Source organism: Sapajus apella, unplaced genomic scaffold (assembly GCF_009761245.1).
Source record: "Sapajus apella isolate SASKATOON/1434 unplaced genomic scaffold, GSC_monkey_1.0 scaffold169, whole genome shotgun sequence".
In the NCBI taxonomy this organism is placed as follows: domain Eukaryota; kingdom Metazoa; phylum Chordata; class Mammalia; order Primates; family Cebidae; genus Sapajus; species Sapajus apella.
Window position 1 is genome coordinate 882,272 of NW_022437109.1, and position 17,026 is coordinate 899,297.

Consider the following 17,026-nt stretch of genomic DNA (forward strand, 5'->3'; position numbering starts at 1 on the left):
CCTGGTCAACACGGTGAAACCCCGTCTCTACTGAAAATACAAAAAATTAGCTGCGCATGGTGGCGCGTGCCTGTAATCCCAGCTACTCAGGAGGCTGAGGCAGGAGAATTGCCTGAACCCAGGAGGCGGAGGTTGTGGTGAGCCGAGATCGTGCCATTGCACTCCAGCCTGGGAAACAAGAGCGAAACTCCGTCTCAAAAAAAAAAAAACAAACAAAAAAAAACTATCTGAGAATGCCAGTGTCTCCCAAGCCACCCACTTTCCTGGGGAATTTTGAGAATGTCTTTTGTCCCAGCCCCACATAGAGAAGAATCCTACCAGGCAATACCAAGGTACCAAGCAGAACTGTCTGTAGTAGCCTTATTCTTCCTGCTCACTGACATGCCCAGGGGCTTTATGAAGGGTGGGGAGGGAGAAGGGACAGTGTTGCTGTTTGGAGGGATGTCAGGGTCCTCTGAGGAAAGACGGGACATGTGTCTGTGGGGCAGGAAGGCTGTGTGGGTTACTTTCGCTCATGTCTTGGCATTGCTACTCTTTCTGTGTCTTTCTCTGAGTCAATTAGTCTTGGTTTTCACATCTGTTTTGGCTTCAGCCTCTCTCACCTGTCCTCTTCCATTACCCGACAGGCTGACTGTTAGCTAGTTCCTGCCACAGTGGCCCAAACCCTTGCTGCTTTGTAGAGGTGGGAAGGAAGGAGATCCTGGAAACAAGGGAAGCCTCCTGCTGACACCCTCCTTTCCTTTCCCAGGCCTCCAGCCCCCACGCTCATGCTAGGCCTCCTTATTGGGGTCAGGACGAACCAGAGGAGGCCTACGGGGAGAAATAAGGAGACAGAAGGGAAAAGCATAGAGAGGAGCAACGGAGCGATAGGGGCAGAGTCGGGGAGAGGCAGGAGGCTCCCTCGGGAGCCGGGTCGCCGGAGCCGTAGAGGAGGGTAAGAGAGGACGGATCGCGCAGGCTCTGACAGCCCATCCCAGCCCTGCCGAGGCTCCCAGGTTTCTTCTCTTTCTCCTCCCAGCTCCCTTCCCTCTCTTATGAAATTTCTCCCCAGGGGCCTCTCCACTGTCAGCCGGTCCCTGCTTGTGTGTGTATCCCTTCCTCTGCCCAGTGTCAGCGACAGTTCGTGGGTCTCTCCATCTCAGCCTCCCGGCCAGGCCCTCCGGGTGGACGGTGCTCCGGGCGCCCCTCCCCGGGCGGCACTATTGGCGGAGAGGTGACGAGAAGGCGGTGTCTGGCCGCCCTCCGAGGGCGGGATTAGTCGCGGCCACCCAAAGGCGGGCAGGAGGTGGGTCCGGCGGGGCGGCGGGCGGGGCCGCTGGGGCCGAGCCCAGAGCCCCGGGCGGTCGCATTGTTTTCCTCCGCGCTCCGCGGCTGGACTCGGACCCAGGGCTCTCCCGACAGCGCCCCGGACGCCAGATTCGAGCACCATCCGATTCGGACGCTCATCGCAGCTGGCCGGAGCCCAACCACGGATTGCGAACTCAGCGCGGCGCGTGTCCGAGGGCCGTCCGCGGCGATCTCGATCCCGCTGACCCGGATCCCCGAGCAAGTACCCCGGGCAGGGAAGGGACTGCGGGGAGGCGGGGAGGGCGCGGCCAGCGGGGGGCAAGCTTCTGAAGCGCTAGGGGACCAGGGAGGGTGTTGGCGCCCCATGTGCCTGGCTGACGGAAAGGGTCAACGAAGTTGGGGTGCAGGGAGGAAAGAGGGACCGTGGCCGAGCCCCGTAACTGTACTGGTGGGAGGAGAGTCTGGGCACCTCATTCAACTGGGCTTTCTTCGAGTCGCATCCTGCAGGATTGGGAAGCGCGAAAACGATCATTTGAGGCGCGCACCGTAGAGAGGGTGGAAAACCTGGTCCCTTGCTTTCCCGGCAGGGAAACTAAGGCTCTGAGACCCTCCTGACGCCCCCGAAGGGATGGGAAGAGGGGCGCACCATTCCGGACTTCGTGTCACGGGTGCACCTCTGTCCTTGTGCAAGCCGGAGACTGAGCACCCTTTGATGGGTTGGCTGATGCACGCAGGCGGCGAATGGGGCCCCCGAGCAACCTCGGTCCCAGCGCCCATCACCGTCCTTCAGCCCGCTCGGCCCGGGGCTTTGTTAGACTGAGGTCTCCCAAGGACGACATCCGAGCTGGCGACTGCCTCCTGAGCCCACAGACCCCACTCAGCGCCGGCCTCAGGCTCGCCCTGGTCGGTTCTCAGCCTCTGGCCCTGTTTCCCTGGCCTGGGAGACCCGCCTCCGCTCCCCAACCCCCGCTCCCATCCCCTGTCTGTCTGCGCCTGCAGGCCCCTCCAGCCCCTCCTCCCGCTAACGTGGCTCTGGGACCCGGTCCCGGCCCAGACTCTGCTACCGGCCCCTCCTCGGAGCCCCGGATCCAGTGAGGGGGAGACACGTCGAGCCCCTGGCCTTAGGCCCACCTCTTTCCAGGCTCGAGACACCTGGATTGTCCTGGTTGGGGGTTGGGTGGGAAGGAGGGTAGGTGCTGAGCTGGGGCTGAGAGCCAAGGGTGGGGGAAATGCCTTGGAGAAAGGAAGGCTCCAGTTCCACAAGGCCCCTTGGCGTGACCCTGCTCCCTCTGATGACAGTGTACTGGGGCCGGCCACCAGCCCGAAGGCTTCCTGCTATTGTCCCTAGCCCAGTCTCCCCTTCTCCATCCCTTCCCCAGCTCTGCTAGACTCTGGCTATGACCCTAGCCACCTCCCAGAGGTGGCTTCAGGGCCAGGAGAGAGAAGGGCTGTTTCCTCTTCCCATCAAGGGGGGGGATCTGGAAAGGGGAGAAAGAGTCAGCCAGGTCTCTCCCGTGTGCTTCAGATGGGGGGTGTGAAGCAGCTAGGATTCTTCCAGGGCAAAGTGATCTTTTCTCCAGCCCAGGAGTTGAGGAGCTGCCCAGATGCTGCTACCCAAAAACAGCTACAAGAAGCCCTCTTAAAGATGTATCATAGAGGGCCAATGCAAAGGCCAGTCAAGTGTTTTTAGAGGCTGGACTAATCCACCCTAAAGTGGTGTGTGTGTGTGTGTGTGTAGACTGGGTGGGAGGGAGGCAGAGTCTGCCCTCTCAGGGAGGAAGGAAGGACTGAGGGTGCTTGCTATCAGATCAGAGCATTTTGCCTGGAAATGAAGAGCATGTAAATGAGATGCAAATTAGCCTCTATTGTCCCTAGCTAAGGCGCTTTCACTAAGAAGGCTGTTGGATTCTGAGGGCTTTAACATGGGAGTGGTCGTCATGCCCCACAAACTCTCCTAGTGACCCCCTTTGCCAAGGCTGGCCCTGTAGTTCTAGGAGTTTCTAGCAAGGGGCCATCCCCTTGCCCTGCCCCTACATCTCTGGGTGTGAAGCCACCAGCACCTTTGTAACCAAACTATTAATAAGTGTCATCAGTCTCCTCCCATTTTCAAGGCATCTCCCCTACCCAAGCCTCAGCAGACTTTTCTTGAATTTTTACATTTACTTTTAAGGGATGTGGAAGGGGAGTGTAACTCAATCTCTTTCCTCCTTTGTCCTGTCTTCCATCAGGTCAGAGGTTTCCTATCCCCCTCACGCCCCCACAGGAGTCACCACCCCAGGTAAGGACAGCAGCTCCTGAGAGCAGGGGGTGGAAGCAGGCATGAGCAGGGAGCAGGAAGAGGGGCTGGCTCTTCTCCCCACTTGCCAGAGACCAAAGTTGTTTCCAGGGTGAAGATACTAGTTGCTCAGGGCAACTTGGAGGCAGGGGGGTGGTGGGGAGAGCAGGTTGGGGAGGATAAGAGACAAGCTATGTCCCTTTCTCTTCCTTTCTCTTCCCCTGGGAACAGCGTAACCGGAAGCACATTGGGGGAGGAGGAAGGCTCAGCCTTTCAACACCAGAGGGTAGTTAGCTGGCTGCTACTCTGCCCCTGGGGAAGGGGGGTCATCATTAGGTGTTCCTCTCTTCCCTCCTCCAACTCTCTGGTGACCCCACTTGACGTCAGCCTCCCCACCAGTGATGACGGATTGGGGGTGGGGGGACACTTGGGTCCTGGCTTCAAGAGTGGAATTACTGGGGAGATGGAAGGGGGCTTGGCCTGGAAGCTCAGGGTCGGTTTTAGGGGACACGGTGGGATGGGCAACTAAGGATTGGTGGATAGTGACCTGTTCACAAAAGAAAGGATTCTCGACCTCCCAGACCTGATTTTTGGCACCGACTGAGAGCCTCACTTCAATTTTAGGGGAAGGAAGGAAGCTGGTATGTACCTCCTACTGTGGGCCCAGCCAGGGTCATCTGGCAGATGGAGGCTGTTGGGCGGAAGGAGACCTGTCTCACCATCTCTTCCACCATATCCATCTTTTTCTGGACTTTGGGCTACAACTGCCTGCCTGTCACTGAATTATTTATATTTCAATTTCAGAGGCACCAGATGAGGGAAGGAAGGGAAAGAGGGGCACGTTTAGCCATGTTGCTTCACCAATCCCTTCTATCCCTGGCTTCTCATAGTGGGTGGGTCTGCTCTTCCCCTCTCAAGTATATGCACCGGTTCTTAGGAGCCAGGGAGGGAGCAGGGGGCTAGAGAGCCTGGAGGGGGTGGCACAGTGGTCGGGCAGACAGCTGCAGCTAAATTTAGCCTCTGATCTGGCTTTGATGCAGATTCATTTTTGGTGAAGACAGTCCCCCCACCCCAACTCCCCTCCCTACTCAGCTTCTTCCCTAGCAGTGGGAAGGGCCCCTGAAGCATGAGCTTAGACCAGACAGAGACCTCTAGGCTGCCTACCCCAACTCTGTCTTCCTCAACTCTAGAAAGGACAGTGGCAGCCACACAACTGCTCCGCCTGGGCACAGTGCCTGCATTGCTCCCAGGGTGCTGTGGGGGTCTGGGAGGGAGGGGGAGTCAGACATGGTGCCCTCTTCCTCCCTCCAGTGCCAAGGAGTCACTATTTATAATTTTAAGGCTTCAGTCTCTAATTATAGTTGAGAAGGGGTTAGCAAGAGGGGGGCCAGGAGGTGTCACCTACTGAATGTCCCAGACCCAGTCAGGAGAGGGGAGGAAAAGCCGAGTGAGAAGGCTGACAGCAGGAGGGGGTGTGTCCTGTCCTTACCTGGGGTCATGCTTGCAGGCCTCACACCAGCCAGTGTGGGCCAGTTGGAGAGGGAAGGGCCTTGAGTGACAATGACAGCTGGCTGGGACTGGGGCAGTGCCGAGGAGAGGGTTCTTTCCCCCACCCCACAGGGTCTTCTGGGGATAGATCAGGAGAGGAGCCTGCTGGCTTGCATCAGGGGAGAGGGAACTTGGCTCCTCCCCCACTTTTCCCTGTCTCCCCTTTCAGGGCCAGCATATGGGTGAGGGGGCACCCCCTGGGGCCTGAGCTGCCCCGCACAGGATGCCCCGTGCCCCCCACTTCATGCCCTTGCTGCTACTGCTGCTGCTGCTCTCGCTTCCCCATACCCAGGCCGCCTTTCCCCAGGACCCCCTCCCTCTGTTGATCTCTGACCTTCAAGGTGAGTGCCCAGTACCTACCTTGCCCCATCTCTGTGAGCAGTTAGAGACTGAGACCCCCTGTGTGGGAGGCAAGGTGCAGGAAGGCACCCAGCCTCAAGGAAGCTAACAGCCAGACCAGCAAAAGGAAGCAAACAGGCAGAGTGAGCTGACACCTCCCGCCAGCTGTTTCTCATCCCTGGGCTTGGTTTCTTCACTGAGAGGCAGCATCATGCGGAGGTTAACGTGGACTCTCAGCTAGACCAAACCTTAGCAGGTTTGAATCCCTGCTCAGCTACTCACCAGCTGTGTGACCTTGGTTCCGTTACTTAACCTTTCTTTGCCTCCGTCTCCTCAGCTGTAAAATGAATATAACAGCGAGTGAGCTGGTGGTGGGTACTCAGGAGGCTGAGGCAGGAAGATCACTTGAGCCCAGGGGTTGGAGGCTGTAGTGCTCGTGATGGCACCTGTGAATAGCCATTGTAGTCCAGCCTGGGCAGCACAGCCAGAGTCCTCCCACCCCCAACCCCTTACCCCATCTCTTAAAAAAAAGGAAGATTAAAAAAAAAGAAAAAAAAGAAAAAGGGAGATTAAAAAAAAGGTCTCCGGTGCAGTGGCTCACGCCTATAATCCCAGCATTTTGGGAGGCTGAGGCGGGCGGATCACCTGAGGTCAGGAGTTTGAGACCAGCCTGACCAATATGGTGAAACCCCATCTTAAAAAAAGAAGTCTTCTACCTCATAGAGTTATTTAGGGATTAAATGAGGTTATACATGTAAAGTGCTGAGAACACTGTATGGCACAAAGTAAATCCTTTATATATGTTTGCTGTTATTCTTAGCTACAAAGAGAAGACCTAATACTAGTTCAGTGATTCCCAGCACCTCTTACCTCCCTCTCCACCACTGGTACCAGCAATAAATCCACCATGATAGAAAGCATGAACCCACTTTTTCTGAGAAGAACCTTTATCTATTTGCAGGCTGGAGTGCAGTGGCATGATCTCAGCTCACTACAACCTCTGCCTTCTGGGTTCAAGCGATTCTCCTGCCTCAGCCTCCCGAGTAGCTGGGATAACAGGCACTCGCCACCAAGCCTGGCTAATTTTTGTAGTTTTAGTAGAGACAGGGTTTCACTGTGTTGGCCAGGCTGGGCTTGAACTCCTGACCTTATGATCCACCTCCCGAAGTGCTGGGGTTACAGGCATGAGCCACTACTCCCAGTCTGGATTTAGAGGAATTTTAAGGATGGAGGAACTGCAGTTTGGTTACTGGGAGTAATTGTTAAGGGATAGATAAGAATAGCAAACACTCCTATGTGCTAGAAGCAGTTCAAGCACATTAGCAATGTTAAATCATTTATCCCTGAACTCTGGCTATCCTTTGACCACTGATGACTGTGGTTTCCACCATGAGCCAGCCAGGTGGATGCTGGAGGTGAGGTGGTCAGAGGAGACAGAAACCTTGGAGGGCTGAGGTGGTCTGTGAAGAGCCTTGAGGGGAGGGCGCAGAGAGGGCTGGGAGAAATGGAGTGAGTAAATGCTCTGGTGGGACAGCCCTCAAGGTGGGAGTGAAAGGAAATTGCCAGCCCCAAGGCAGTTCTGAGAAGGGACGAGGCTCAGCTCTGGAGGCAGGCAGACCTGGATCTGAATCCTGATCTGAATACCTGCCGCTTCCAAACTAAATGAGCAGATTCCTAAATGGCTTCTGGCCCCAGGCTCCTCATCTGGAAATGGGGCCAAAGCTACCTCATAGGGCTATGCATTAAATGAGACAGTGGGTGCAAAGTGCTAACACTGTTTGGCAGAGGTTAAGCACTCAGTGTTGGTGTCGTTAGGAGTAGCTTTTGGGCACTCTAACCTCACATACCAGGGTGCCGCTGCTGGATTTCATCGGGTTGGAGCAGGTGTTGGGAAGCGTGTGGTATCCTGGCCGGCCCTCAGTGCCCCACCTCCCTGTGTCCTCTAGGTACTTCCCCATTATCCTGGTTTCGGGGCCTGGAGGATGATTCTGTGGCTGCAGAACTTGGGCTGGACTTTCAGAGATTCCTGACCTTGAACCGGACCTTGCTAGTGGCTGCCCGGTAAACTGGCCGTGGCACAGTTGTGGGGCAGACATGCATGCTCCTGGGCAGACATGGGACCTGCATGGCCACTGCAGCATCTTGCAGGGGACACATGCAGGTGCACAAGCCGTGGGGTGTGGACATGCTTGGACCCAGAGCACAAATGCCGAGGCATGGAGTTAAGGGGCAGGCAGGGGGCAGAAGGTCCGCGCTGTTTGTCCCTGAACAGCTGACAGTGGGTAAGGTGGGGGTAAGGAGCTCAGCTGGGGTGCCTTGACTAGGCTCTGATCCCTCCTTCTATACCCCTTCAGGGATCACGTTTTCTCCTTTGATCTTCAAGCCCAAGAAGAAGGGGAGGGGCTGGTGCCTAACAAGGTGAGGGGCTGTGTGGGAAGAGGTCCAGACATGGAGATGAGGCTGGGAGAGGTCTAATGGGGGTCAGGGGGTGGGAAGAAGAATCCAAAAGAAGCCATAATGTGAGGAGGGAACCCAGTTGCCCCATGATTTTCCCTCCTCAACTTCTCCCTTCAGTATCTAACATGGAGGAGCCAAGATGTGGAGAACTGTGCCGTGCGGGGAAAGCTGACGGTGAGGAGATGAGAACGCGGAGGGAAGGAGAGGATTACTCTGCCTCCAGTCTCCGTCCAGCCGGTCTCTACCATGCCCAATTTCCTTCACACTTTTTCCATCCCAGCCACAGGGGAAAATGGGGAGGAAAGAGAATTCCTGATTTTTAGTTTCTCTTACATGCCTCACAGAAAAGTGAGGCTCAGAGAGGCCAAAGGATTTGCTTAAGGCCAGAGGGCCAGCAAACAGCTTAGTTGGGACTTTATCCCACATTGCTTGGATGGACCCAAAAGGAGTAGCCCACCTATCTATTCCCCCTTGTCTCAGACCTAGAACCCCGTCATTGACCTAGAATTTTGGGTTCTCTAGGACGAGTGCTACAACTATATTCGTGTTCTTCTTCCCTGGGACTCCCAGACGCTCCTCGCCTGTGGAACGAACTCATTCAGTCCTGTGTGCCGCAGCTATGGGGTACAAAAGAGAGGGTGGGGGTCAGGATGGGAGTTGGGGGGACCCCAAGATGGGCAATCAGTTTGATGGGAAAGGACCAGGAAGTGGGGTTGGGGAATGGGAGTGCCCAGAATGCAAGGGGTTCAGAGGGAGTGGGGAGGAGGCAATGGGACCGGAAGGGACAGGCTGTGGAGCCATACTCCAAGACCCTAAAGGTTCCAGGATCTGCTCCCTCTGCCCCCAGATAACTTCGCTGCAGCAGGAGGGTGAGGAGCTGAGTGGGCAGGCTCGATGCCCCTTTGACGCCACCCAGTCCAACGTGGCCGTCTTTGCAGGTGTGCAACTGGGCATGTGAGAAGCAAGCATGCGGCTGGAGGGAGCTCCCACCTCAGCTCCTCTCCCAACCGGTCTTTTCCCCCGTTCCCCTGAGTGGAGGGTTGAGGTAGGGGCCAGGGCCAGGCCTAGGCAGGGGTGCGGGAGGCCCAAGAAGAGGCAGGATGCAGATCCCCGAGCCCTCCCCTGACCCCACTTCACCCATCCCTCCAGACGGCAGCCTGTACTCAGCCACAGCTGCAGACTTCCAGGCCAGTGATGCTGTAGTTTACAGAAGCCTTGGGCCTCAGCCCCCACTCCGCTCCGCCAAGTACGACTCCAAGTGGCTCCGAGGTCAGGGCGGGCCTGGGGAAAGGAGACTGTTCTCGGGGAGGAGGTGCAGAGGGAGGACTGTGGCAGGGAGCAGGCAGAGGGTGTGGTAGTGGGTATGTACGCGATGGGGAGAGGGGTGTGGGACCAAGAGCTTCTGAGCAGATACAGATACTCTTCTATACCCTTCCCTGTCACTCCCCACCTTAGAGCCACACTTTGTCCATGCCCTGGAGCATGGAGACCATGTCTACTTCTTCTTCCGCGAGGTCTCTGTGGAGGATGCCCGGCTGGGGAGGGTAAGGAGGTGGGGTGGGTAGCTGGAGGGTTCTGCTGGATCCTGAGGAGCCAGTCTGAGTGGGAGGAGAGCTCCTGACCATGATCTCCACAAAGCAATCCCCTGGACTCTCAGCCCCCAGCTTGGAGTAGCCCCGAGGCCTGTGCCCCCACATCTTGCTTGTCCCTCACCCTTGACCCACACTGACCAACCACAATACACCCTTCATTCACTATGCCCCACACGTTGCTTCCTTGGTGCTAACTCACCACACCCGTGCACACAGCTGGCCCTGTGGCTCCTTCACTGCTGTCTGCTCCACTCTCTTCCCCCAGGTGCAGTTCTCCCGAGTAGCCCGAGTGTGTAAACGTGACATGGGCGGCTCGCCTCGGGCCTTGGACCGCCACTGGACATCCTTCCTGAAGCTGCGGCTCAACTGCTCTGTCCCTGGGGACTCTGCTTTCTATTTTGACGTTTTACAGGCCTTGACTGGGCCTGTGAACCTGCATGGCCGCTCTGCTCTCTTTGGGGTCTTCACCACCCAGACCAATAGGTTGGTACTAGTCTTAACTAATGTGACCCGATCTGTCCCCTGCCTCACCAGCCTCCAAACTCCCCTTTCACAGCCTGCTGATGGGGGGCTGTCAAGGAAACCTCTAAGCAAAGCCAGTTTGCTGTCTTGCCTACCATGTTTTCTCCTAGTGTGGCACCCAGTGGCTGCCCCACCTCCTCAGTCTCCACCTCCTAACGTGGTGCGTGAAGGGGGCCACCACTTCTTCCTGGGGAAAGTTGTGCAGTTCCTTTCAGCACCTATCCTGCATCTTTTCTGGCTCCTCCAGCATCCCTGGCTCTGCTGTCTGCGCCTTCTACCTGGATGAGATTGAGCGTGGGTTTGAGGGCAAGTTCAAGGAGCAGCGGAGTCTGGATGGGGCCTGGACTCCTGTGTCTGAGGACAGGGTCCCCTCACCCAGGTACCCGAGATGGAATGGCTTTTGTGGGGGCAGATGCTGCTTGCTTCTGCAAGACAGGATTATGAGGAGGGGGTAAGATGTCCAAGGCCTCAGGGTGGGGAGCTACAGTGGGGTGGCAGTGGGACCAAAGAGCTGTGGCAGGGAAGGGGAGCAGTGGTATGAGTGTCTGTGTGGAGGGGGAGCAAGGCTTTCTAGTCATGTTTGGGAGCAATGGGGGGCACAGAGCTTAACTGAAGCTCTAGCTCCCAGTCCCAAGGCAGCCCCTTCCTATGCACCCCCAGGCCAGGATCCTGTGCAGGAATAGGGGGAGCTGCCTTGTTCTCCTCTTCTCGAGACCTCCCTGATGATGTCCTGACCTTCATCAAGGCTCACCCACTGCTGGACCCCGCTGTGCCGCCTGCCACCCATCAGCCTCTACTCACTCTCACTAGCAGGTATGGGGCTGAAAAACACTGACCACCGCCCCCGTCCTCGGCCACCCTCCTTTTTCTTAGACCCCACAAGGTAAACCACATTGGTGGGAGGAAGAACTTGTAAAAGTAGAATGGAGAGAGCTAAGAAGAGAACCCTGGGGCCTGGGGGGAGGGCACAGGCACAGCCACCAGGACAGCCGGGCTCTCCCTGAAATGCTCAGGCTTCCCTAACAGGTTCCCTGACCTCAAGCCCTTTTCTCCAGGGCCCTACTGACCCAGGTAGCTGTGGATGGCATGGCTGGTCCCTACAGTAACATCACAGTCATGTTCCTTGGCTCCAACGATGGGACAGTGCTTAAGGTGCTGCCCCCAGGTGGGCAATCTGGGGGACCTGAGCCGATCCTCCTGGAAGAGATTGATGCCTACAGCCCTGCCCGGTGAGACCTTTGGAGAGCAGGCCCCCTGCAGAGCAAGGATGGGATGGGAGGTAGCAGCTGTGGATGTGGGAATGGGTTGGAAACATCAACATTGGCTTTTGCAGGGTGGGAGCTCTGGGCTAGAGAGGCTTGGCAAGAAGACTGGGCAGTGTGGTCAGGCAAGGCAGCTCCATGGGTTGTGCTCAGTTTCTTGTGCACCTCCTCGCTGTTTTTCTACTCCCTCGGGGTAAAGGTAGCCTCACCTGCCCATCTCTGATTCCTTCTGGCCTCATCCTAGGTGCAGTGGGAAGCGGGCAGCCCTAACAGCACGACGGATCATAGGGCTGGAGCTGGACACTGAGGGTCACAGGCTCTTTGTGGCTTTTTCTGGCTGTATTGTCTACCTCCCTCTCAGCCGGTGTGCCCGGCATGGGGCCTGTCAGAGGTGAGAGGGGCCTGAGGCCCTGTGTGGGCAAGCTCCCCAGGCCAGCAAGAGCACAGAAACAGGTCTTGGGGTTGGCAGGGAAACATAGGGGATGGCTGGGATGTGTGTGGGTACCTCAAGCATTCTGAAGGTGGGCAGCAACCAGGGTGTGGAGAGACTGGGGTGGGCAGGAGAGAATGAGGCTGGGAGTCTCCTGTAAGCAAGGGCGGGAAGAGGCAGGAGAATGTTAAGTGACTAGAGTGGAAAGGGTTCCAGCTTCACATGCCTCTGCTTTCCCTAGGAGCTGTCTGGCTTCTCAGGACCCATACTGTGGATGGCACAGCTCCAGAGGCTGTGTGGATATCAGGGGACCTGGTGGGTGAGTGATGGGTCCTTGGATTTCCTGAACATAAAACTCCCCACCACTAAAAGAGCAAGAGGGCCAGAGTGGGAGACAGGGACAAGGTACAGAATTCTAGAGCCACCTCATTTTCCTCCTAGGACTGATGTGGATCGGGCTGGGAGCCAGGAATCCATGGAGCATGGTGACTGCCAAGGTAAACAGAAGAGGTGTCTGCGGTTGAAGCCAAAGCTTGCACATGGCTATGATGGCCACAGACACCATCCCAGGCTTGGACTCTTGTCCTTCTCTCCTTCTGTGGCACAGTCACCCCATCAGTTCTTCATGAAGCTTCTCCCTCCCCCCAATCTTCACCCTCTTGCTTCTTCACAGACGGAGCTACTGGGAGTCAGTCTGGCCCTGGGGATTCTGCTTATGGTGAGTCCTCTTGTACCAACTCCACCTTCCCTTGCTCAGCCCACATACCTGAGCATGTGTCCTGTGGCAGCAGCAGACCAGCATCCTGAATACCCTGGGAGTCTCAGAAAAGGGTCAGCATCCTCCAGATACCCAGCATGTAGCTCAGTACTTGGCACACAGTAGGGCACTTTTTGAATAAATAAATGTCCTGCATGATGAGCCCTGCCCCATGCCCGGAAGAAAGTAGAGGCTGGTATTCTGGACTTCTAGGTTCCACAGGAGGGAGGAAGGACCCCTGGAAGGGTGTCAAGGGGAAAGATCAGGAGCCTCACTGGCTCTGACCTGGTCTCTGTCACCAGTGCTTCCGGGTCCTGGTCCTGACCTTGGGACCCTCAGTCCCCCCAGTGATGCCCACCCCTGGCCCCAGTCTTCCACTCTTGGAGCTTACACTCGGGGTAAGGGGGCTACCTGGGAGGGACAGGAGTGAAGTGTGGGGCTGCTGATTCTCGGAGTGTTCTAAGCCCCTCACTGACCTGTGTTTGGTGCTCACTAACGCCCGTTTGGAGCCTCCTCTCCCCAGAGCTGGGCATCCCAGCCCCCCTCCATCTGCACGAGCAGTTTGGCAGTTGCTCTTGGCATGGCTACAGGGGCCAGAGCTGGGATGGGACTCCCCAGGCCCAAGCTCTGGTCTGAGTGTGAGGGGTAGTACGTGGGCTGTTGCTGAGGGGTCAGGGGAGGTGAATCCTGAGGATGGTGGAGGCTGTGGATGGTATCAGGCCTGGGAACTGCCGGCGCCTCTGAGCCGAGGTCCCCCCCCCGCCGCGCCACCTCCCCTTGGCTGAGCCTTCCTCCTCCCTCTCGGTCGGCAGGCGTGCGCCGGGACCCGCCCCCAGCCTCAGCCTCCCGCTCGGTCCCCATCCCACTCCTCCTGGCCAGTGTGGCCGCAGCTTTCGCTCTGGGCGCCTCAGTGTCTGGCCTCCTGGTCTCCTGTGCTTGTCGCCGCGCCCACCGACGTAGAGGCAAGGACATCGAGACTCCGGGGCTCCCGCGCCCTCTTTCCCTCCGCAGTTTGGCCCGGCTACACGGTGGGGGCCCAGAGCCCCCGCTGCCGTCCAAGGACGGCGACGCGGTGCAGACGCCGCAGCTGTACACCACCTTCCTGCCGCCTCCCGAGGGCGTGCCCCCGCCGGAGCTGGCCTGCCTGCCCACCCCCGAGTCCACGCCGGAGCTGCCGGTCAAGCACCTCCGCGCCGCTGGGGACCCCTGGGAGTGGAACCAGAACAGGAACAACGCCAAGGAGGGCCCGGGCCGCTCTAGGGGCGGAAACGCGGGGGGCGGGCCCGCGCCCCGCGTGCTGGTGAGGCCGCCACCGCCCGGCTGTCCCGGGCAGGCCGTGGAAGTCACCACCCTGGAGGAACTGCTGCGCTACCTGCACGGCCCGCAACCGCCCAGGAAGGGGGCCGAGCCCCCACTTCCCTTAACCTCGCGGGCGCTCCCGCCCGAGCCCGCCCCCGCCCTCTTGGGCGGCCCCAGTCCCCGGCGCCCGGAGTGCGCCCCGCCGCTGAGGCTGGACGTGCCCCCCGAGGGCAGGTGCGCCGCTGCCACCGCCCGGCCCGCGCTCTCCGCCCCCGCACCCCGGCTGGGCGTCGGAGGGGGCCGGAGGTTGCCTTTCTCCAGCCACCGGGCCCCCCCTGCCCTGCTCACTCGAGTCCCCTCGGGGGGTCCCTCCAGGTACTCCGGGGGGCCCGGGAGGCACCTCCTGTACCTGGGCCGGCCCGAGGGCTACCGGGGCCGCGCCCTGAAGAGGGTGGACATGGAGAAGCCCCAACTGTCCCCGAAGCCTCCCCTCGTCGGGCCCTCCTCCCGCCAGGCCGTCCCGAACGGCGGCCATTTCAACTTTTAAAGGGAGCGGCCCCCGGCCTCCAGCGGAGCGCGGGCGGGGTGGGGAGTCCTCTCGGCCGCGAGCGGGACGCTCTTCAGGACGCCTCACCGCCCCCTCGCCCCCTCGCCCCGCACCTCCAGCCTTCCCGACTCGCAGAGCCTCCCGAGGCCCCTTTCCGCCTCGGGTCTATTTATTGACTGCCGACTGGCCTTCCCCCTGCCCTCGAGAGAGGAGTGGGAGGTGAGCCAGCACTTCGCGGGGAGCTGGCGGACTCCCACTCCCCGCTCCCTTCCAGCCAAGCTGCCTTAACTCGCCCCTCGGGGCGCCCCCAGAGACTGGCCCCAGGCGGGCCGCGCGCGTTGTGTCCGAGTCCTCGGGCCTCCGGGGCTGGGACGTGCCTCTCCTACTGTGTAGGAGCCTCCGCTTCCCAATACAGCCGTGTCCGCAGCCGCTGCCTGCTTTACTCGGGCCGGGGAGGGCGGCAGTCGGTCGGCTCGCTCGCGGCGCCCTCGCCCTTCGTCGGGCCCTGGGCTCTCCCGGGTAATGGGATGGCTGCGGTCCCGCCGGGGCGAGTCAGGAAAGGGCTACTGAAGGAAGCGAGCGGACTATTGGTGCCGAGGTGAGCCTGGGCCCGGGGACCCGGGAGAGCTGGGGTGGGCCTGGGGACGGCCCTCGGAGCTCGCTCCCGGATCGAGGTAAGAGGGACCTGCTGACAGGCCGAGTCTATGGGATGCGGCGGGGGAGGGAATTTTTTGAGAAATAAAATGAAGCTGCAGCGTACGTTAACTGAAGTTCCACATCAGAAAATCTTGTCCTGAGACTGCCTAGAAGAGTTTGGGTCGCAGGAGGGGTAGGCTGCAAAAAACGCAAACGATTCGGCCCTGTTGGAGGCAAGGTTCTGCCCGCAGCTCTTCCCTGAGGAGTGGCCTCCGCGGAGAGCGGGAGGGGGCGGGAGCGCGCGCGGCGTCACACGCATGCGCAGCCACCCCCCCCCCGCCCCCCGCCGAGGCGCCTCCGCCGCGCTCGAGCCCCGCGCGCCCGGGATCAGCCAGTGTGTGGCGTTCCTGATGCTCGCTTTGCTCCGGTTGGAACTGGCTGCCCGTCCTGGGACTGGCTGCGTTATCCCCGGCACCACTGGGAGAGATGAACAGAACCACCTGCACCGCCCACCACCCTCGCGCTAACGACGCTTAAGGCCTAATGCCGGCGGCGGCAGTTGGTGCGAATTTACAAATCGGGTTTTTCACCCGTTCGTAGCTGCAGTGTCCGCCCAGTTCAAGCCTCACATTCTCCCGCTGGCGCCGCCTGGGGGCCGGGCCAACTCACTGCTGCTAAGGAAGCCTCCTCAGTCCCTTTTCCCGTTTGCTACCTAGAAGTCCTCCGCGAGAAACTGCTGAGGATAATTAAGGGAAGAACCCTGAGGTTGTTCCTAGTTCCGCCCTTTACTACCTGAGATTATGACGGGTCAAAACTCCTCCCGGAGCCTCCATTTGCTCATCTGAAAAATGGGGTTGAGAGGCTCAAGTACTAGAATGTGAAAAAGCTTTCTAAAGGCATGGCATGTTGTGAGATAGTATTTCCTCCAAACTCACGCATAGGCTATTCCTATTCCTAACTTTGCGATCTGCTTTTACTAGGCAATCCCTTTCCCTTTGTATCCTTAGAATTTTCATCTATAGGTTTTGCCCTCAGGGTTTTTTAATGCCCTCTGAACATTACTCCTATTTCAGTTTAGATTGGCCAAATTTGGTTGTCCTCCAGAGTCTGACCCCTTTTTGCTTGGCTCTTGTTTCAACAGCTTAGAGTGGTCCTTTAGTCTCAGTTTTTCCCGTATCGGATGCCTTAACCTAAAGCAAGGTGCTTTGGGGCCAGTGTTAGTTTCCTAGATACTGGAGGAAAGTAAGCAAGCAAGGAAGGAGTAGAGAATCCAGTCACTTGACTTCATTATCCTCTTCCAACCGAGATTTTAAAGCAAGGACAAGGCAAAAATTTCAAGGCTGCAGCCTTTCACAGTCCTCTGAGGGACAAAACGCAAATACAGTTCTTGGCCCGAAGGTGGTCACAAACAAAAGGGGTAAATGATCCTAAATGTAGACCTAAAAGAGAGATACATGCAATGGAAATTTAATCTTGTAATTCTTTGCAGGCAGTAGTCATTTATAGGTTAAAGTCCTGGTTGTAGTTTAATTGTAAAATATGTTCATTTATTAGTATTTATCAGTATGGTGACTTCTTTAGCCAAAGAGTGTCTAAACTGGACTCTCGGCGCTAACAGAAGTAACTATGTTGCAGTGACAGCAACAGTCCTTGGTCTCTACCACTTTTCGATGTGACCTTGGCAGTTCAACTACCCTCTTTGAGGCTGTGTTTTGGTAAGAAATGGAAAGAACATATGCCAACAGGGATTTGTAAAGCACCATATAAATATATATATTTAAATTAAGTGCTCTGTGGGAAAGTTATTTGCCCAAAATAAAGATTTCTACCAAGTATGTAATTCATTAATACAGATACCTCTCTCTGATAGAGAGTAGTAAATAAGGCCGGGCGCGGTGGCTCAAGCCTGTAATCCCAGCACTTTGGGAGGCCGAGGCGGGTGGATCACGAGGTCAAGAGATCAAGACCATCCTGGTCAACATGGTGAAACCCCGTCTCTACTAAAAATACAAAAACATTAGCTGCGCATGGTGGCGCGTGCCTGTAATCCCAGCTACTCAGGAGGCTGAGGCAGG

General features: G+C 57.7%; 1 protein-coding gene and 1 long non-coding RNA gene across 7 annotated transcripts; one reads left to right on the top strand and one right to left on the bottom strand.

Annotated features, from left to right (window-relative positions):
* Positions 1-1,305: 1,305 nt before the first annotated feature.
* SEMA6C (semaphorin 6C) lies at positions 1,306-16,737 on the top strand. Of its 6 annotated transcripts, none has more exons than XM_032267400.1 (20): positions 1,306-1,549; positions 3,516-3,565; positions 5,280-5,451; positions 7,396-7,510; positions 7,804-7,867; positions 8,024-8,080; positions 8,429-8,530; positions 8,754-8,844; positions 9,056-9,175; positions 9,362-9,450; positions 9,764-9,981; positions 10,268-10,399; positions 10,681-10,833; positions 11,076-11,249; positions 11,527-11,673; positions 11,954-12,031; positions 12,154-12,209; positions 12,386-12,430; positions 12,772-12,867; positions 13,282-15,085. In XM_032267400.1, exons 3-20 carry the CDS (start codon positions 5,334-5,336, stop codon positions 14,313-14,315), a joined length of 2,889 nt encoding a protein of 962 aa, XP_032123291.1. In that variant the 5' UTR covers positions 1,306-1,549; positions 3,516-3,565; positions 5,280-5,333; the 3' UTR covers positions 14,316-15,085. The 6 variants fall into 6 exon arrangements, with proteins under 6 accessions (XP_032123291.1, XP_032123290.1, XP_032123293.1 ...); XM_032267399.1 differs by having other exon boundaries at positions 1,348-1,545; XM_032267402.1 differs by lacking the exon at positions 12,772-12,867 and having other exon boundaries at positions 1,348-1,545; positions 10,268-10,471; positions 13,282-16,737.
* On the bottom strand, positions 7,613-8,903 carry LOC116542471. The gene is made up of 3 exons (XR_004265235.1): positions 8,710-8,903; positions 8,408-8,523; positions 7,613-7,920 (listed from the first exon to the last, which is right to left on the bottom strand). It is a non-coding gene; the product is annotated as an uncharacterized LOC116542471 (long non-coding RNA).
* Positions 16,738-17,026: the final 289 nt, after the last annotated feature.

What these genes read in the sequence shown, in the direction of transcription:
- SEMA6C (XM_032267400.1), top strand. Translation starts at nt 5,334, where the DNA reads ATGCCCCGTGCCCCCCACTTCATGCCCTTGCTGCTACTGCTGCTGCTG. An exon ending in CAACGTGGCCGTCTTTGCAG is followed by an intron (nt 8,845 to 9,055) that starts GTGTGCAACTGG and finishes CCATCCCTCCAG; the next exon opens with ACGGCAGCCTGTACTCAGCC. An exon ending in TTCACCACCCAGACCAATAG is followed by an intron (nt 9,982 to 10,267) that starts GTTGGTACTAGT and finishes TGGCTCCTCCAG; the next exon opens with CATCCCTGGCTCTGCTGTCT.